Genomic DNA, 21519 nt, shown 5'->3' on the forward strand with positions numbered 1-21519 from the left:
TTTCCTTCTGCATGTGGAGTAAGCACCTCCTTGATCATTGGACCCACTATTGGTCTCCTCTACTCAATCCGTTGGAGCCTGTCTTAGTGTGCAAGAGTAGCTCCTAACTCACTGAGGGTTTCTTCTTTGGCGATCACTTGTAGCCGAGTAAGATTGTCTTCCATGAATATGGTTTTAACAGTGAGTCCATAAGTGACTCTGGAGGCCAATTCTGGACCCACACGTCCTTCCACAGTGGGGACATAGGTTTCTGGGTAGGAGTTGATCATGGTGAGGGTTTGTGAAGTGTGCCTTCCTCTTAGAACGTTTCTCCCTTGCGTCCTGAGTTTGGGCATCTTCAAAGCCCATGACACCTTTGGTAAAGGCTGTACTGCAATTGGAGCGCTCGCAGGCCAGTGTTTCCCAGTTGTCAGTGTTTATGCTACATTTTTTAAAGATTTGCCTTGACAGTTTTTAAACCTGTTTTGTTGACTACCAGCATTATGCTTTCCATTTTTAAGTTCAGAGTAGAGTAGTTGCTTTGGAAGATGATGATTGGGCATCCGCACAGCATGACCAGTCTAACAAATTTGATGTTGAAGAATCATTTCTTGGACATGGGTGATCTTTGCTTCTTCCAGTCACTGGCATTAGTTCGCCTGCCTTCCCAGGTGATTTGTGAATTTTTTTTGAGACACTATCGGTGGAATCTTTCGAGGAGTTGGAGAAAGTGGTCAACGTTTCACAAACATACAGTAAGGTTGGTTGTATTGTACAATAGCTTTGTAAAAAAGCATGTTGGTTTCCCTGTGAATGTCCCGGTCCTCAAACACTCCACTTCAATCAGGAGAAAGCTGCTGAGGGTTGGAGACCCATTGGCTACCCTCACCTGGTTTAGCTGGCCAGTCGAAGCTTTTTCCCCAAGGTGTAGATGCTGTCACATGCTGACAGCTTCTCGGAGCTGCAGGTGAGAGCCAAGTGCAGGATGAGGAATAAAGGTGGACAAACTACCTCAGAAGGAGCATGGTGTGTCCCCCCACTAGAGATACTTTTGTTGTTTAGTTGTGTCTGACTCTTCGTGACCCCATGGACCAGAGCACGCCAGGCACTCCTGTCTTCCATGGCCTCCCACAGTTTGGTCAAACTCATGTTAGTAGTTTTGAGAACACACACTAACCATCTCGTCCTCTGGCGTATCCTTCTTGTGCCCTCAATTCTTCCCAGCATCACGGTCTTCTCATGAGGTGGCCAAAGTATTGGCGCCTCAGCTCCCTCTCCAAGGGAGACGAGATACTGCCCCTCTCCTAACCCCATACACCCCCAAGAAACGTGGAAGAAGATGTCACAGGTTACCTTAGTGACTGAGGTAATAATTAATGTATATTACTAACCCCTGATTTTAACCCTCCTAGAAACCTTTTCCAGCTCATACTGGTTTAAAATCATTCAGAGTAATTGAATTGAGACCCATTTGTATCCAAATGCACACAGGATTGCAGCTTTAAGTTTCTCAGCAGAGCTTAATACATCCAATTTTGCACCTTGAGCATGTTTCCTGCAACTCTCTTTTGCCTTAGCTTCTCTTGAATTTAATGCGAATAGAGTAGCATTTAGTAAAAGAGGAATTCATAGCTCCCAATCCAAAGGAGAGCTGAAGAAAACAAGCTCTTGTGGTCTCAGGTAACGTGGAAATAAAGCCTTTGATTAAAAACTAGCTTTTAAAAAAACAGATTCTAGGGAAGTGGAATAAAAAATATTGCCCCTTCAGTGGGGGGATAATGTTGGGAAAGTGGAGGCTAGGCAAGCTTTGCAAAGCCGAAAAGCTGGGGCACTGGTGGGCCAACTTCTTCCATGTAGAAGTAGTGATTCCAGCCCCTACTCACCAAGCTGCAAAGCAATGTTTTGAGTCAACAACTCTCAGTGGTCAACTTGGCTAGGAAGGGAGACTCATTGTGAGGTCACAATGCCCAGCCTCTCTTAAGGCAGGAATCTGCAGTACCTTGACCACTTTATCATTGAAGAAGGCAGCAGTGATGTCTCCCATCCCAAACGGTGCGGAAGGCAAAGGTAAGAAGTGTGTGAACCCAACTTTTTTCTCATACAGTTGAGCAAATGCTGGAGCTTGAGGACAGACCCACTTTCTGTTATTATGCTGGGCAGTAAACTGTGCAACCACCAGTGTCTTATTGAAATGGGAAGCAGCAGGAGGTGTCACATCCTGTTTTGGCACAGGAATGTGCTGCCACCCCTCTGCTGATGGCACTGTGTCTCTCTTACCTGTGTTGTTCGCTTGGCAGTGGCGGTGGCACCTGCATAGCAGGTGAGATCTCATAAGATTGAGGCGAGATCTTGCTGACACTTCCAGCACAGGGAAGGCAGAAGAGGCAAGGTGGGTGCTGCCTCTTGTACTTCTGCCACCCAAGGCAGGCTCCTCAGCCTGCCTCATCAATGTGCCAGGTCTGGGCAGCAGAGCATGGGCACAGAAGCTTCAGGCAAGGAAAGAAGGGGAGCTAGTAAGTAGGCACACTAACTGTTATACAGCTTCTGTTTAGGAAAAGTGCTTCTGGATGGCCCCTAATAGAAGTTGCGATAGAAGAATTTTAGTAAGAACATAAGAGGCTGCTGGATCAGGCCAATGGGCCACCTAGTCTAGCATTGTGTTCTCACAGAGGCCAACCAGATGCTTGTGGGAAATCCACAAATCAGGATTTGAGCAAATGTACCAATACTTTATCATAGTAGTTTCAACATTGAGGATCCACTTTCTCAACTCTGTTGTCTCCTTTCATACTTTCTGTCTTGGATGGAGCCTTGAAACTCCATACTAAGCACTTTTTCCGACTGGCTTGCACTAAAGACCAGTCCATGGTGTCTTTTTTTTAAAAAAAAGCATGTTAATTATGCCAATATGCTTTTGACCCCAAAGTACGCAGGGAAAATGTTTTAAAATTTGTTCCAGTGTAAGTGCCTAAAGCAGGTGTGGGGTCCCTTTGGCCCTCCAGATGTTGCTGGTAAACTTCCATCAGGCCCAACAAACATGACCAATGGCCAGGTATGATGTGAGTTACAATTCAGCAACACCTGGAGGGGCAAAGATCTCCACATCTGGCCTAAAGTGATGGCAGGAGCAGATGAAGATTTGGTGGTATGGCAGTATGTGCTTTTATGCATCTACTCAGAAGTAAATCCTATTAAGTTCAATAATGCTTACTTCCAGGTTTGCAGCCTTAGTGCATTGACTACTATGCATCATCACATGATTCAGCAGAATTCAGCTGCAGAGTTATATAACTATTGAGTTATACCCTTACAAAAACTGAATACTTATTGTAAAGCATGCCTATACAGAATACTTCATGTGACTGCAGCCATATCACGCTACATAGAATATGTCATAGCAGTGGCATAGCGTGGGGGGTGCAGGGGGGGGCGGCTGCACCGGGCGCAACATCTGGGGGTTAGGGGGCACAAATCCACGGGTTAGGAGGCGCAAATTACTTCCCTTGCCCCGGGTGCTGACAACCCACGCTACGCCACTGTGTCATAGGAGTCCAGGGCATTAGCATTTCAATACAAAACATTTCCACTACTACTACTTCCTTGCTTCTACTCTACTGTTGCCTAGATTCTATTTCCTCCCCTTGGTGTTGCATTAATCTATATCATTGAGCCTGCATATGATAACTATACCCTCTTCCACTAAGGAGCAGCAAAGAGTCATGGTCAGATCAGGCAAACAGGTTGTTTCTGACTCTCTTGCACATGGTGCCACAATGAGTAGTCCTGTGGGGAGGAAGAAATAATAGAATTGTAGAGTGATTGTGTACCCTGTAATTATTTCAAATCACTGTGAGCAATGTGGATTTCCAGGGGCCTTTTGCACAATTAGTAAACAAGTGATTCAAAGCTTACATAAAAGACCATAGTGCATTGGAGAAGTAGGGGTAGGCAGAGCTACAATGGTCCAGTCTAGGAAATTCTCCCTTGAGGAGAATGCAGGGCAGGGTCGATGTATCTAAACAATGAATGTTCTCTGAAGGGAGGGTGCTGGATCACAAAGAAGATGGAAACAGGGGCTTCTGTTTCATGGCAATAGGATTTGCCTTCAAAATGGAAATGGATGGTTTTTCTTTGCTCTTATTGTTGCTGCTGCTTCAAATTGAATGCAAGGCACATATTATGTGCAGCATGAGAGAACCTCTCTATGTTCCACATGAGTATAATCAGGGAGGCGATTTCATCATTGGAGAGATTACTTCTCAGTTCTTCTTATTGTTTGAACCCATTTTCTTCATGGAGCACCCAAGGACAAAGCTTATTGATCAAATCCTGTAAGGAAATACTTTTATTTCTACGGCATAAAATTAGGCAATGTAGTAACAAGTTTGTCCTTGTGATCTCTATATACTGGTTTCAGGTCAAAGCCAGCTCTTGACCATGCTGCAGTTTTGGAGAATGTATGAGGTATTAAAATTACAGCAAAGAAAATACAGGATGGAAAAAAAAATGTGGTTTGTTTTACAGTATATAACTTCTGGTCAAAGTCGAACCAAATTAAAACAAAAGATGAAAGCATCCACAACTGCTGTCTTTTGAAACCTCTGTACTGTTGACCACAGGAGCTCTTGCTTCATTTGAATGGCATCACATGTTCCTAGTCATTAGTTTGTTGCTGATGTGGAATATTTATTAACCTTCTAATTTTCTAAATGTTGACAAAGAACCTGGTCAACACAAAAGGGCTAGCGTAACTGAGGATGCAGCAATAAAGGGTAAAAGAACACTGTCGAACAGTTGGTCAGTTGTGTATTTTTGAAAGTATTATGTGGATGGCGTGTGTGCAAAGTTTTAATGTGTGCGAGTTATGAAAACGTGTGCATATATGCGAATGGACACAGAAAGGTATTCAAACGAACAACAACCCATATACATCCAGAATTGTATATGGTTCCTGTGTGTTTGTGACAGATGATAGGTGTGGGGATAGCTCCAGGTAGCTCTGCTACATAAATATCTTAACTGTGATGATGCTATACAGTGTCATACCATGAAACTGGTTTTCAAAAAGTCGTCATAAAGACTTGCAAATTGTTTGGGAAGTTCATAATAGGTATTTAATGCTTCATATAAATTCTCCTCCTCCTCCTCCTCTTGCTTATGTTAGAGCAGTGCCAAAAAACTATCAACACGTCTTGGCTTTCCTATTTGCCGTGAAGGAGGTAAATGATGACCCCAAAGTTTTACCAAATGTCAGCCTGGGATTCCATATTTATGACAGCTACTTCAATGCAAAAATGACTTATCAGAACACCTTGAATGTTCTCTTTAATTTGAAAAAGACCGTACCTAACTACAGCTGTGACACTGAGAAGAATTTGATAGCTGTTATTGGGGGACTTGATTCTGAAACCTCTCTCCATATAGCCAACTTCTTAAGCATCTACAAGATTCCACAGGTAGGATACACTTGTTAGTGTCATGGCGGGAAGAGTAACTGTGTCACAAAATTAGCACACATGTTATCATTTCCATGTGCAAATTATTGTTTTTGGGTAGAGAGACACATATAGAAATTTGAATGGCAAAAAATATACAAGCCTTGTTTGTTTTCCAAGAAAAATACATATTTAAAAAGGACATCTATACAGCATGCAGAAACTCCTCAATTTCAGTATATGGATCAGTTCTAACACTTTATAGAAAATGCCCCCTGAAAATGAATAATATTTGCTAACCTTTTAAAAGTACAGGAGGAGTTGGTCCTATGATATTCTGTGTGGAAAAAAGTTCCCCATTGTGCTCCAGAGAAGGGTTTAAACAATTAAAGGCTTCAGGTTCCTTCAGCTAAGTAGGGTTCCTATGATATAGTGCTTTAAAATGTAAAACGAGCACTGCATCTCTCTCTCTTTCACACACACATACACACACACACACACACACACACACACACACACACACACACATTGTGTCCTAACTGGGCTGTTTTAGGAGGGATACATTCTGGGGAATGTAACTGAGCCCGGTTTTGGCCAGGGAGGGAGGGGTATAAATAAAAATTATTATTATTAATTATTATCCCATTTGATTTATAATGTTCTTCATTTTCTTAGGTCACCTACTGCTTTTTTGCTCCATTGATGAATGATAAAACCGAGTTCCCTTTTGTCTATCAGATGGTTCCCAATGAAGCGCAGCAATACAATGGAATTGTCCATCTATTTCTGCATTTCCAGTGGAAATGGATTGGGATCATTGCATTGGATGATGACAAAGGAGACAGATTTGTGCAGAACCTACTGCCCCTGCTTTCACAGAATGGCATGTGTTCTGCCTTCATTGATAGACTTCCATTCATCACCTCCACGGATAACATGATAGAAATTTTTTATTTGTCGAGACCTAGAGAGAGCATGGCCCTTTTCCTAACCAACACCAAAGTCAATGTATTTGTCTTAAATGCTGATACTTTTACCATATTAATGCTGAAATGGTTTCTATACCTGGCACAAACAGAAGACTTGACAGAGGCAGTAATGGGTAAGGTATGGGTTATGACAGCCCAGTGGGAATTCTCATCACATATATATTACAGGAATTTGGATATTGACTTTTTCCATGGAGCTTTGTCATTTACACTGAACTCCAATGAAGTGTTTGGCTTCCAAAATTTCCTTCAAGTTCTAAATTTTCATTGGCCGAAAGGAGATGGCTTCATTAGGGTCTTCTGGGAACAAGCATTTGGCTGTTTGTGGCCGGGTACCAAACTGGGTAAGGAGCTCATTGACATATGTACTGGGGAGGAGAAACTGGAGAGCCTTCCTGGGATATTTTTTGAAATGAGTATGACTGCCCAAAGCTACAGTATCTACAATGCTGTCCATGCCATAGCACAAGCTCTACATGCCAGGTACTCGGCCATAGAGAATCATAGGACAGTGACAGGGGATAGAGACAGTCTGGAGCCTCTCCACCAGCAACCTTGGCAGGTAACAGCTTGCATTATCATGAGCCGGTGAATGTTATAAAGCTCAAAGGTCTGAGGGTTTGCCTAGGGAGGACATTGCTTCTTTCTTAAACCTTTGTAATGTTTATGACCTTCATTTGATCATCTCACCTTTTAAGGTAGACTAGAATTAACCTAGGGGACGCGGGTGGCACTGTGGTCTAAACCACAGAGCCTAGGGCTTGCCAATCAGAAGGTTGGCAGTTTGAATCCCCGCGACGGGGTGAGCTCCCGTTGCTCGGTCCCAGCTCCTGCCCAACTAGCAGTTTGAAAGCATGTCGAAGTGCAAGTAGATAAATAGGTACCGTTCTGGTGGGAAGGTAAACTGTGTTTCCGTGCGCTACTCTGGTTCACCAGAAGTGGCTTAGTCATGCTGGCCACATGACCCAGAAGCTATCTGTGGACAAACACCGGCTCCCTTGGCCTATAGAACGAGATGAGCGCTGCAACCCCAGAGTCGTTCACGACTGGACTTAGCGGTCAGGGATCCCTTTACCTTTACTAGAATTAACCTCATCTTGCACACAGGAGACTATTATTTATTTATTATATTTATTAGTCTCGTTTTCTGAGATTTGCCTCTTTCAATCCAGCTTCACCCTTTTCTGAGGAGCATCTCATTCAACAACAGTGCTGGGGACACCATTTATTTTAATGAGAAAAACGAACTAGCTTCTGGATTTGATATTACCAACTGGATTACTTTCCCAAACAAATCCTTCATAAGAGTGAAATTGGGAAGGATGGATCCACACGCTTCACCAGGCACCGAGTTCACCATTAATGAAAGCATCATCACATGGCACAAGAATTTTAATCAGGTGGGATCTGGTTGAATGTAATAGAATCAAAAGGCATACTGAGGAGAGCCCCTCCAACCCCAGTTTCTCCCCTTCAGTTTCTCTCTTCTTCTTCTTTGTTGGGGCCTGCCAAGCTACCTGGTCCTGAAAGCACTGTGGTGTGCTTCTCTCATCATTTCCCTTTCCACCTTCCAAACCACCTCACACAAACACACACAAGTAACGCTGGGTGTGACAGAAGCAGAGGTGATCTAGTCAGCGAACCCTTCAATGAGCTCCTCATCAAACCATTCAGACCATCTTGGACCCTATGATTAGCAGGGGAAGCTCTATTGGTGGTTCAACCGCTGGGTGTTGACCCGTGAAAGAGCTTTCTTGCTAGTGGTTTCCCATTTGTGGAATATCCTTCCTGGTGTGTCTCCCTCATTTACCGTATTTTTCGCTCCATAGGGCGCACCGGACCATAGGGCGCACCTAGTTTTGGGAGGCGGAAAACAAGAAAAACTTATTCTGAACCCCAGAAGCCAGAACAGCAAGAGGGATCTGGCTTCTGGGATACCTTGTGGCTGTTCTGGCTTCTGGGATAACCGCGCCAAGCCTCTTCAGGGCAGCGGGTTGAAGGTTCCCCCTGCCCGAAGAGGCTGCGCAGGGCTAAAGCAGAAGCCAGGACAGGCGCGTCGCTGAAGGGACGCTGCGCCTTCTCTCTCTGCGCAGAGAGGGAGAAGGGGCAGTGCCCTTCAGCGAAGCTGGAGAAGGAACAGAAGGAGACCCTTCTGTTCCTCCTCCGGCTTCGCTTGATAGGCGCGTTGCTCAAGGGGCGCTGCGCCTTCTCCCTCTCTGCGCAGTGCCTCTCCTTCACAGGAGAGGAGCTGCGCAGAGAGGGAGAAGGCACAGCGCCCTTCAGCGAAGCTGGAGAAGGAACAGAAGGAGACCCTTCTGTTCCTCCTCCGGCTTCGCTTGATAGGCGCGTTGCTCAAGGGGCGCTGCACCTTCTCTCTCTCTCTGCGCAGCGCCTCTCCTTCACAGGAGAGGCGCAGCACAGAGAGGGAGAAGGCACAGCGCCCTTCAGCGAAGCTGGAGAAGGAACAGAAGGAGACCCTTCTGTTCCTCCTCCGGCTTCGCTGGAAAGGCGCGTCGCTGCAAAGCAGGAGAAGGAACAGAAGGAGACCCTTCAGTTCCTCCTCGGGCTTCGCTGGATAGGCGCGCTGCTCAAGGGCACTGTGACTTCTCTCTCTCTCTCTCTCTCTGCTCAGCGCCTCTCCTTCGCAGGAGAGGCGCTGCGCAGAGAGGGAGAAGGCGCAGCGCCCTTCAGCGAAGCTGGAGAAGGAACAGAAGGAGACCCTTCTGTTCCTCCTCGGGCTTCGCTGGACAGGCGCGCCGCTCAAGGGGCGCTGCGCCTTCTCCCTCTCTGCGCAGCACCTCTCCTTCACAGGAGAGGCGCTGCGCAGAGAGGGAGAAGGCGTAGCACCCTTCAGCGAAGCTGGAGAAGGAACAGAAGGAGACCCTTCTGTTCCTCCTCCGGATTTGCTGGAAAGGCGCGTCGCTGCGAAGCGGGAGAAGGAACAGCAGACCCTTCTGTGTCCCCTCCGGCTTTGCATGACAGGCGTGCCGCTCAAGGGCGCTGCGCCTTCTCTCTCTCTCTCTCTCTCTGCTCAGCGCCTCTCCTTCGCAGGAGAGGCGCTGCGCAGAGAGGGAGAAGGCGCAGCGCCCTTCAGCGAAGCTGGAGAAGGAACAGAAGGAGACCCTTCTGTTCCTCCTCCGGCTTCGCTGGAAAGGCGCGTCGCTGCGAAACGGGAGAAGGAACAGAAGGAGACCCTTCTGTTCCTCCTCCGGCTTCCAGGTCAGGCGCCTCGCAGCGAAGCCGAGGATCCTGCATTCGCTCCATAGGACGCACACACATTTCCCCTTCATTTTTGGCGGGGAAAAAGTGCGTCCTATGGAGCAAAAAATACGGTAGTGGCATCCAGGAAGAATTGAAACAACAACAACAATTTATTACTTATACCCCACCCATCTGGCTGGGCTTCACCAACCAACCAACCAACCAACCAACCAACCAACCAACCAACCAACAGTTCAGTTCACCCAGGCATTTGCTGGTTTTCAGCAAGCTTGAAATTGTCAGCTGTGGGGGTTTATGACTATTCTTAGATGTTTCTAAATGGTTGGGAGTATTGTGGTTGGGGAATTTGTGCCTCCACAGCATGCGTCCCCTGCCCCTAATCTCTCGTCTGATTCTAGGATGTGTTACCAACCCTGCAGTGAATTTTCCTTTTGTTTTCTTTATCTTACACCCAATTATGATAGGCTGTGCACATGTTGCCACCTTAAGGCACAGCTAGGTCAATCTTCTTAATTTAGCTAGAAGCTGGTTTGGAGGAAAACATATCAAAATGCAGTATTTTGCAAGAAATGACATGATAAATATGGATTGTAGCTAACATGTGTACACTGTTTTCCAAACCAGCTTTGGGAGTACCCTGGATGCAAAGTAAAGGGGAGTATGCACACAGCAAAAATAATGACCTACGTTCTTCCTGGAGGGCAGTGCTAAAGCGTGTTCTCCCTAACAGAGAGCACGTGTTGCGGTTGGGGAACAGGCCGCCCAGCCATGACTAGGCAAATTAATCTGCAACCCTGGCCTTTAGGGTTAATCGGGTTGCTGGGGAAATATGATTGTTACCAATTTGGAGGAGGAGTCAGAAGTTATAAATAGAAGGGCCAGACGTAGGGACGTCCTCTTGGCCGTTTTGCATCGGATCACATGGAGCACTTGGACAATCTTCTCATTGTCTGGTTACATTTCTTTATTTTTTATTTCCCCTTTCTTTTAATCCTCTCTAGTCCCTTAAATAATTTAATTCCCCCCTTTATTTCCCCCTTTCTTTTTAATCCTCTCTAGTCCCTTAAATAATTTAATTCCCCCCTTTCCTGTTCGATTTCCCACCCCACCCCTTACCCTGCCCTGTGGGAAGATTCTCCCTGTATCTGTGGCTTGCCTTTCCCAATAGGGAGAGAGCCCCCCGTTAGGGGCTTTTTTTTCGCAAAAAGGTTTCCCCCATTTCTCTTGTTGAAATTGTGGGGCTAGTCAGGGCTGTTCCCAGCTTAGCTGGTATCACTTTCGTTTATAGTATCCCCGAAGGTTGGCTTTATGGCTCTCTGTGCCTCCAAGGACTATGAGCACTCTGTATATGCTCTTGAACTATGCTGTTTCTGAACAAGTTTATTTTCCTTAAGCGGCCCATTTGTGATAAAAGAACTTTGGGTTTCTTGAAGGGGTGCTTCCCTCAAAAAGGGCAAGCAGGGGTACCTGGACAAGCTGGGGGCTACATCAACTCTGCTATTTCACTGGAAACATGTATGCCTGGCCTAGCAGGTGATCCTAGGGCTTTGCCCTAGAATTCGATGGCCTGGAAGTGTTTCCGGCCTGAATAGTGTCCCCATGTGGTCCATGAAGCATTGGTTTCACTGGGTCAGCGGATAGTGCCGGTAATGCCTAGGTTGCAGGATTGGTCCCTGTATGGGACAGCTGCATGCTCCCCCATTGCTCTACCTGGACACTTAGGTCCTTTTGGTGGTTACCTCACTGCAAGGGATGTAACGGGCGCCACGTTTGCAATATGCAACTGGGAGAAAGCACCTTGCGTGCCCGCATTGCAGTTTGCGTTGCAGAGCACGGGCTGCAATTGCATTGCATTGCTAGGAGATTTGCAGTTGCATTGCACCGAGCGTGTGCATTGCATGGAGGGTGTGTGTGCATTGCACGGAGTGTGTAGTTGCATTGCAGGGAGTGTGTTGTTGCATTGCACAGAGTGTGTGTGTTTTTTTGCATTGCACGGAGTGTGTGTGCATTGCACGGAGTATGTAGTTGCATTGAACGGAGGGTGTGTGCAGTGCACGGAGTGTGTAGTTACATTGCATGGAGTGTAGTTGCATTGCATGAAGGGTGTGTGCATTGCAGGGAGTGTGTTTTGCATTGCACGGAGTGTGTAGTTGCATTGAACGGAGTGTGTAGTTGCATTGCACGGAGGGTTTGTGTGTGCATTGCACGGAGTGTGTAGTTGCACTGCACAGAGCGTGTTTTTTTGCATTGCACGGAGTGTGTAGTTGCATTGCATGGAGAGTGTGTGCACTGCACGGAGTGTGTTTTTGCATTGCACAGAGTGTGTGTCTGAAAAGGAAGCTGGCTTGGCGGCAGCTTGGTTGGGACTTCTTTAGGGGTTCTGGCCAGCGTCGGCCCTGTAAATTTACATATCATGATGGCAGCACAAGATGCCCCCTGCCCAAGCGGGGGCTGGAAGTTGGCAAGCAATAGCTCAATACCTTTTGCCCATATTCCCATTTTATTTAGGGATCCAGTTGGATATCGTTGCTAAAACATACCACTTGGCTATGGAGAAGCTGTCTGCCTTGAAGGAAGTTATTTTGTAATACTTCCTCTGTAGCAAGTGATGCTTCACCAGATCCGATCTTGCTGGGTCACTTAACTAATCTTCCCACTAGGCCAGGCTGCCTAGATTTCACCCCTCCCATATCCAAGAATCTCCTGAGGAGTCTGCTGATTCTCCAGAGAGGAGGAGGCGTGTTCTGGTCTCTACTTATTCTGCTCCAGCACCAAATCATTCAGTCAATCAGTCAGTCAGTGTCAGAGAGAGAGAGAGAGAGAGACTGAGTGTTAGAGATCATGTGTAGAGATAAGGTTGCTGCTAAGGGCAGCTGCAGACACTCAGTGCAGTGCAGCATTTATTTATGCTTAGACCTATTAAGCTCTGTATATAGTTTGTATAGTTGTAGATAGAATAAAGAAGATATTCTACAGAGCTGCTCTCCGAGTTGTTTATATGCTCTGCTGTACTCTGCGGTGCGACGACTGTCTTCTTGTTGGAGTGAATCCGGTGCTCACAACTCTAAGCTGTGAGTCCATAGCACTTTGACCTGTTCCTGTGCAGAAGGTGGTCTCTGGAAGTGCTACCCAGCTCGCCTAGCCCAGTTGGGGCTGAAGTGGATGAGTCCAGTTGGTGGCACTGGCTCAAGGGCGATGCTGACAGAGGTCCCCTTACCTTTGTGTATGCCTACCAAGTGCGGTGAAGGCAGATATCAGGCGATGGTAGCAATTCCTGAATGTATGCAATAGTAGTTCGCCATGGCAGGATACCTTGAACCCGCACAGGGATTTTCAGGTTCATGCTGGTGCTGCTGGATCTTTGCCCTTTGGTTTTTATTTCAAGGGCTGCTGGTGTGCAAAGCTATGGCCTCAAGCCAGGTGTGGTGAGGCAATCATGTGACATAACTTTTCTTGAGTTTTCCCCATTGTAGTAGCAGTTCACATGTGGCCCGAGGAGTTCAGTGACCATCGGATCTGCTTTTGGTCTGATAACCAGGTAGTGGTGAGGTCTTGGCTAAACAGTCCTCACACTCTAGCACAGTCTCCGCCCCTCCGCTCATGCTTTCAAGCTGCGCCACTTAAGGTTTAATATTGTGCTTTCTACGCTCCAAATTACACTGAAACACTATCCGATTTTCAGATGAAGCGCTTCAGATCCTGGGCTCCAGACTCAGCTATTGCCAGACTTTTCCAGACCACCTGTGGCATTTTGACAACAATTAGTAATTTCAGAGAGCGGCAGCTTCCATTTCCCCTTCTGCTTTTACCTCTTATGGGAAGGCCTGGATGGATTTCTTAGCCTTAAGCTGGCAGTTCTCGGCCATTCAGAAGAATTGGCCCCCATCCTCTGAGCAGATCCTGCAGTATTTGGTCCACCTGCTGCAGATTGGGCATGCGGTTATAACTATCCGAATTCAGTCCGCTGCAATGTCTGTTACATTGAAGCTTTATTTTTCAGAGACCCTTGTATAAAGTTTGCAGTGCACAGGGCCTTGGAAGGTTGGAACCTCCAACCTCATAGGACAGTGGGCGGGAAGTCAGTCAATTTTTACCTATGCAGTATCTGCAACAAGTTAAAACTTGTCTGCTGGTTAAAGATCAAGGTGAGACTCCTTTCAGTAGTCCACTGCATTTTCGCACTGAGGGTTGGGAAAATGGTTGTTGGAGCCAGCACAGGGCTGAGAGTCTGGAGGCTTATTGCTTCTGGACTTTTCCTTATCCTTTGGAGCTTGTCATTAGAGTTGGTAACTCTAAAACAGACTTAGTGGACAGGAGTGCCACAATCAGGCTTCCCGCCACAGGTGAGGAGGGCCCTTGCCCGGATAACAGAATATTTGGCTTTTTATTCCCTGGGGGCTTGCCCGCTCCTAGTGCATTAAAATGGGTTCCCGTTAGCCAGGCACCAATGTGCTTATGTCGTGCACCAGTTATTACAGCCTGCGGCTTGCTTACTGCTGAACACTCCTCATTCCTTACGATTAGGTGCTGCTGCAAAGGCTGCACACTGGGGGCCTGTCAGTAGACAGGATTGTGAATACGGGTCATTGGAAGTCTGACGCTGACAAGGGTTATATCAGGAAGTGTCACAGTGATGTCTGTGCTGATGCTTGTCTGTTGTTTCCTTTTTTCATAGGAGCAGCTGTGCACATTTGGGCCACAGCATTGTACACTGGGCTGGCAAGCATGTTGACGGGTTTGGACTGGGGCGCCATCTCAGTCTTCCTGCCCATGTGAACATATACTGGATGTCTAGATGGGGAATGCTTTGGGAGGAGATCCTTCCTTTGGTGCGGTCGAGTGTGACCTGTGCAGGTCCTCCCGCAGTGCTGGTGGTACAGCTGGGCGAGAATGTTTGCGGTCTTCCTCCAGCATAAGTTTGCATTCCTGCATGCAAGAGGGCTTGGATTGAGTTGATGGCAGCTCTCCCTGGACTCAAAATAATTTAAGGCATTGGTTCAAGGTGGTCTGGAGGGGGGGTTGGAGCACCTGTCCCCTCCAATGCGCAAAGATGTTCCATTAAGGGAATCCAAGGATTCGCCATGCTTTTGTCGACCCCTTTTGAGGGGTAGGGCCATGCAAGAGTCCCTGGGAGCATTTGGGGTGAGCTTGAGTCTGATCCTGGTTCATTGCTCCCCCATGCTGTTTACTGGAACTGACAATATGGTGGGGCCCAGTCGTCAGTGCTGCCCTGCTGAGGTCAGGTGCAGTTAGTTGGGACCCAATGCCTAGACAAACTACCACCGAGCAGGCCAGAAAGCATGTTAATAAGGCGGTGGATAATAGAATAAAATAAAGAAAATAAATAAAGTTAATAAAATAACAAATAAAATAAAATAGGTCCTTGCTTTAGGTGGTTCTGTAATATTGCACCCTCCTAATTTTCTTCAAGGCTGTTGCCCTCTTTAGGGCAGATGGGGTGCATCTGTCCCCTATGGGGAACGACACCTGGCGGGATGCGATTGCCTTGGGATTCATTGCTCCCCCACAATGTTTGCTGGTACTGACGATATGGTGGGGCCCAGTCGTCAGTGCTGCCCTGCTGAGGTCAGGTGCAGCTAGTCGGGAACCAATGCCTAGACAAACTACCACCAAGAAGGCCGGAAAGCATGTTAATAAGGCGGTGGAAATAAAATACAGGTCGTTGGAAATCGAATGCATTCAAAGGTTATGTTCGTTAACATTATTGGTGTCTTACAATTTTTGCTTGTTTTATCTTAGGTTTAGCAGCTGTCCGCATCTGGATGGTGGGGCACAGCATCATGCATTGGGCTGGCATCAGTGCACGGCAGTCCGGATTGGGACCGGGTCTCGGCCTTCCTCCATGTGCAGTTGCCTTGGCTGTCTAGACGGGGAATGCGCTGGCCAGAATTCCTGCTGCTGATTCGGAGGCAGGTGCTGCTGGAAGGGCCGCCCACTGCTGTTGGGGTGCAGCTGGGTGAGAATGACCTGTGTGGCCATGGACTGTTTTTCGCTACGTGCTGCGATTTTGGGTGACCTGGAGACGCTGCGGGCAATGGTGCCAACAGCAAAAAATTTTCTGGTCAAAGCTTTTGCAACGACGCATTTGGAGGGGCAGTCGTTGCCCAGCTGCCACTGAAAGGGCCAGAAAACTCATCAATTCTGCTGTTTCAAAAAAGATTTTTGAGCTGGGTGGAGATGTGATTTCCCACCCCGAGATTCTTTTTGAGAGGCCATCCTTTTTCCGAGCTGATGGCGTGCACCTTTCTGCTTCAGGGAATGAGGCTTGGATTGGTGCGGTGGTGGCCAAGCTGAGGTCTTGGTTTAATACAGCTGGGAGAGAACGACCTGGTGGCTATGGGCCGTTCTTCACTGCGTGCTGCAATTTGGACGGACTTGGGGACATTGCGGGCAATGGTGCCTACAGCAATGATATTTTGGTCTCAGCTTTTGCAACGATGCGTCTGGAGGGGCAGTCATTGCCCAGTCACCACAGAAAGGGCCAGAAAGCGCATCAATTCTGCTGTGACACACCGGATTGTTGAGCTGGGTGGAGATGTGATTTCTCACCCTGCGATTCTTTTTAAGATGCCATCCTTTTTCCGAGATGATGGCGTGCACCTTTCTGCTTCAGGGAATGAGGCTTGGTTAGGTGCGGTGGCTGCCAAGCTGAGGTCTTGGTTGGGGCTGTGAGTGGTTTGGCGGTGAGCTGGAGGCTCCATGGCGGTTAGGCATTGGTTAATTGGTGCTTGGAGGGGTAAGTGCCTACCCCTCCAAATGATGCGGAAAGGGAATTCCGTTAAAGGAATCCAGGGGCTTGCCATTCTTTCGTCCTGTCCGTGGAGTCGGGCTTGGGCCGTGCAAGCCCCACCGGAACATGAGGGTGAGAAGTGTTGGATTGATTCCCAGCCTCATTTCTCACCCAATACTTGTTTCCCACTCTGGCTTCCGGTGGAGTCCGGAAGTGCCAGCTCTGTCCTGTGGGGGCAAGGACAGATAGTCACCAATGCCTAAGCAACCACTCACATTTTTTGTATTTGAATAAAGTTGTGGCCAAAATTATGCCAAAAACCTTAAACAAAATTGATGTGTGAAGTGTGTAATTATTTGGGGGGTGGCACTGTGGAACTCAACACGCAAAGCGTGTTCTCCCTAACAGAGAGCACGTGTTGCGGTTGGGGAACAGGCCGCCCAGCCATGACTAGGCAAATTAATCTGCAACCCTGGCCTTTAGGGTTAATCGGGTTGCTGGGGAAATATGATTGTTACCAATTTGGAGGAGGAGTCAGAAGTTATAAATAGAAGGGCCAGACGTAGGGACGTCCTCTTGGCCGTTTTGCATCGGATCACCCGCCCTCCCTCCCTTTAATAGGGGGGTTTTTTATTTAAGCTGATCGCTTGACCTTGCTATGCCTGTCATGGTGTCGTTCGCCTTGGTGCGGGGGCACGGTAGGAATTTTGCCATCTGGCTGATTGGCTGGTGCCATTTGGTTTTTGCCTACTGCGTAGCAAATCGTCACAACTTGTAAGGTTGGCGGTTAGGCATTGGTTAATTGGTGCTTGGAGGGGTAAGTGCCTACCCCTCCAAATGATGCGGAAAGGGAATTCCGTTAAAGGAATCCAGGGGCTTGCCATTCTTTCGTCCTGTCCGTGGAGTCGGGCTTGGGCCGTGCAAGCCCCACCGGAACATGAGGGTGAGAAGTGTTGGATTGATTCCCAGCCTCATTTCTCACCCAATACTTGTTTCCCACTCTGGCTTCCGGTGGAGTCCGGAAGTGCCAGCTCTGTCCTGTGGGGGCAAGGACAGATAGTCACCAATGCCTAAGCAACCACTCACATTTTTTGTATTTGAATAAAGTTGTGGCCAAAATTATGCCAAAAACCTTAAACAAAATTGATGTGTGAAGTGTGTAATTATTTGGGGGGTGGCACTGTGGAACTCAACACGCAAGTGCAAATTTCGAAGAATAGCTGTGTATCTGTTCACATATTCTTTCAGAAAGTGCAAAGTTGATAAATTTGGCTTTAAATGCGTATTGAATCTAATTTTCCCCTATTCATATTTATGAACCACGTCGCTGCTTTCTGCCTACAAAATTCTCTTCTTCGGTTATGCAGCCATTTGAAGTCAGCATCCTGTTACTCAAAGATGAATAGAGCCAGCTAGAAGAAAACTGAGTCATATTACTTTCATTTTATATGGCTAGGCCCTGCCACTTGCTGTGTGTAATGACAAGTGCTATCCAGGCTACAGCAGAAAAAGGAAGGAGGACAAGCCGTTTTGCTGCTATGATTGTGCTCCATGTCCAGAAGGGAAGATTTCAGACCAGAGTGGTAGGAGACAAAATGGTTGATTATACATATGAGAAAGTGGAGTGGGGCTTGGGAAAGACCAAGAGAAAGCATACTTGAAAAGGTTCCTCTTAATCTCTGCTGCCACTATTCTCTCATGCAAGGGAGATATTTCTTCTATGAATCCCTTTTTGTGATTATTTTGCCTTGATTTGACATTACAAATTTTGGTATATTTGTACTGTGAAATACTTAAAAATTCTGCTTCATTGACATCACTTCAGAACGCAATTGGACTAAGAGGGCACTTGACAGTGAAAGTAAATTTTCAGCCAGAGAGGACTAGCACTACTGAAACGTGTTCCTTTTACGTAAGCACCAAGTGTAGGTCTATACATTGCATTATACATAAAAAAAATATGCAGCAGAGGAACTCTGCCCATGCAACTCTGATTACCATCCAGCATGTTTAAAAGAGTGAAAAATGATTTCCCCCCTTCTTGCAGATATGAATGACTGTGTCGCATGTCCAGAACATCTGTATCCAAAGAGGGACAGGACTCAATGCCTTCCTAAGATTCTAAACTTTCTGTCTTATGATGAACCTTTGGGGATTATTTTAGCTTTCTTGGCACTGTTTTTGTCTCTGATCACGACAGTGGTGCTTGGAATCTTCATTAGGTTCCAGAACACCCCTATTGTCAAAGCCAACAATAGGAATCTCACCTACTCTCTGCTCATTTCTCTCCTGCTCTGTTTTCTCTGCTCCTTACTGTTCATAGGCCAGCCTCAGACACTGACCTGCCTCCTACGGCAAACAGCTTTTGGCCTCATTTTCTCTGTGGCAGTTTCTTCTGTGTTGGCCAAAACCATCACTGTGGTTCTCGCATTCATGGCTAGTAAGCCAGGAAGCAGAACGAGGAAATGGCTAGGGAAAAAACTGGCGAACTCAGTTGTTCTTTCTTGTTCTATTTTTCAAGCGGGGATTTGTATGCTGTGGTTAGTCACAGCTCCTCCGTCTACATATTTGGACATGCACTCTCTATTTGAAGAAATTGTAGTGGAATGCAGTGAAGGGTCTGTGACTATGTTTTACTGTGTTCTGGGCTACTTGGGATTAATGGCACTAGTAACCTTTGTTGTGGCTTTCTTTGCAAGGAAGTTGCCCAACACATTTAACGAAGCCAAATTCATCACTTTTAGTATGCTGTTATTTTGCAGTGTTTGGGTGAGCTTTGTGCCAACCTACCTGAGCACCAAGGGAAAATATATGGTATCTGTGGAGATCTTTTCTATCCTGGTTTCCAGTGCAGGATTACTGGGTTGTATTTTCTTTCCAAAATGCTATATAATTATTCTGAGGCCCAAGCTGAATAGCAAGGATCAAATGTTAGTAAGAAATAAGTAAGCATGTCTATAATGGTCTAAGCAGAAGTCCTGCTGTTTATTGTTTTAAGCCCCAATAGTGGAGCAGAATGATGCTGCATTTATAAACGACATTTTAATTGTGACAGAGGTAGCAACTGCAGAAAACTGAAAACAATGCCTGAGTTGAAAACTTATTATTTAGTGTGCAGTCCTATGATTGTCTACTCAAATATAAATTCGAGGGAGCACAATGATGCTTATATCCAGGTAAATGGGTTTGACAACCCTATAATTTGATGTATTTCTATCATGACAATGTCACTGAGGAAAGGTTTTTAGAAAATTGTTTCAATGGCATGCTCATTTTTAAAAAACACCATAATGCAAAAATGTCGATAATAAAATTTCATACCTTTTTTTGCAGGGAAACTGTTCAATAGACCATTGCTATCTTTGGCCAGCAAAAGAGTTGAGCTAGATGGTTCAACTCTAAAATGCATTTGTAATATAGGATTCATTGCTATTTATTTATTTAAATAATTTATCTGCTGTCTTTCGGAATAAAATAAAATTTCTGTTGTCAGCTTTGTTGTGGCTTTGTTTGCTGGGAAATTTACCTGCACATTTAAATTATCAATCACTTTAAGCATGTTGGTATTTTGGATATGTGGGTCTCTTTGGTTGCAACTTAAATGAGTGCAATGAGTGTCGGACAATTCTGGATTTCTGGGGGTTTTCCTGTTGTTATTCTGTCTCTCACAGCTACAATAAACCTACCATTAAAATTATGGACCGGTCATTTTTTCGTCAGAGTGCAAAAGGGCAAAGTTAGCAGGGGATCAAATACTTTTTTTCCTCACTGTATAGTGGTAAAGCAAAATAATATTATAGAAGGGGGCCAACTTATAGAAATTTATTAAAACAAGAGGGAGGAGAGAATAATTTAAAAGAATTTACGGAATTATCAGAAAAATTAACAACATGGATACAGTATCATTATTTGAATGAAATATTTAAGAAGGATACGAGGGTTTGGGGAACAAATATCACAACTGAGAGAGACCTGTTGGAATGTACTGTAATGTAAAAGTGCTGTCTAAAATGTATAAAATATTATTGGAATGGGAGACAAAGGATGAGCAAGTAAAATCCTCAATGATACATTGGGCAATAGATGTTGGTCATAATACAGACATGGAAGCATGGGAACAATTGTGGAAAATGGATATAAAATTTACAGCATGTTACGGTCTAAGAGAAAATTATAAGAAAATGATATATTGATTGTATCTAACACTGAGTAAATTGGCAAAAATAAATAAATCTAAATCAAATAAGTGTTGGAAATGTAAAAAGAAAGAAGGTTCTTTTTATCATATGTGGTGGTCTTATAGTAAGGTTAAAGCTTACTAGGAAATGATATATAATGAATTGAAAAGGATGTTTAAAATAATGTTTGTACAAAAACCAGAAGTTTCCTTATGAAAAGTATAGGGACAGAACAAACCAAACTGTATGGAAACTGATTCATGTATGCTACTACAGCAGCAATAATTTTACTTGCCGAAAAATGGAAAGAGGTAGAAGTCCCAGCAAAGGAAGAATGGATACAAAAACTTATGGAATATGCAGAAATAGTGAAACTTACCAGAAAAATAAGAAATAAATTATTTTATAAAAGAATGGAAATGGTTTATTGAATATTTACAGAAAAATTGTAAACAGATAAGAACATTGGCAGGATTATTGTAATAACCTAGAGTTTCATAAGAGTAAATATTTGTAGCAGATGAATAAATGAACAAAGTAAGTTAATATGGATATGCAGAAGATATTTTTTAAAAATTAAGGAACTGCAGAAAGAGGGGGAAGGAAGTCAAGTTTTGAAATGTTAATGAATTTTGTTAAACATCCAGACGCCTTTTTGTTAGGTATCTCAAATCAAGAGCTACCAAAAGAAAAATGGACATTATTTATGTATGCTACAACAGTGGCAAGAATCTTGATTGCACAATATAGGAAGATGGAAGAAATACCATCAAAGGAACAATGGCAAGAAAAACTGATGAACTATGCAGAATTGGCTAAACTAACAGACAAATTATGAGAGAAAGACAAAAAGACTTCCAAAAACTCTGGGAACCACTCACAGTTTATTTGCAGAAACAACAGAATGGACTAGATTCACTGGCAGGATTTGAATAAAGGTTCACAATTTCATTTGAGTAACATAT

The 21519-nt window shown here is 45.3% G+C and overlaps 1 protein-coding gene across 2 annotated transcripts; it reads left to right on the plus strand.

Moving 5' to 3' along the window:
* Window positions 1-1973: 1973 nt before the first annotated feature.
* On the plus strand, window positions 1974-19651 carry LOC309517217 (vomeronasal type-2 receptor 26-like). 2 transcript variants are annotated; one of them, XM_082196351.1, is made up of 5 exons: window positions 1974-2046; window positions 5144-5435; window positions 7576-7803; window positions 17833-17959; window positions 18424-19651. In XM_082196351.1, exons 2-5 carry the CDS (start codon window positions 5274-5276, stop codon window positions 19323-19325), a joined length of 1419 nt encoding a protein of 472 aa, XP_082052477.1. In that variant the 5' UTR covers window positions 1974-2046; window positions 5144-5273; the 3' UTR covers window positions 19326-19651. The 2 variants fall into 2 exon arrangements, with proteins under 2 accessions (XP_082052477.1, XP_082052478.1); XM_082196352.1 differs by lacking the exons at window positions 1974-2046; window positions 7576-7803 and adding exons at window positions 2178-2299; window positions 6090-6965.
* The last annotated feature ends 1868 nt before the right edge of the window (window positions 19652-21519 follow it).

This window comes from Podarcis vaucheri (assembly GCF_965113315.1).
Source record: "Podarcis vaucheri genome assembly, chromosome: 13".
In the NCBI taxonomy this organism is placed as follows: Eukaryota; Metazoa; Chordata; class Lepidosauria; order Squamata; family Lacertidae; genus Podarcis; species Podarcis vaucheri.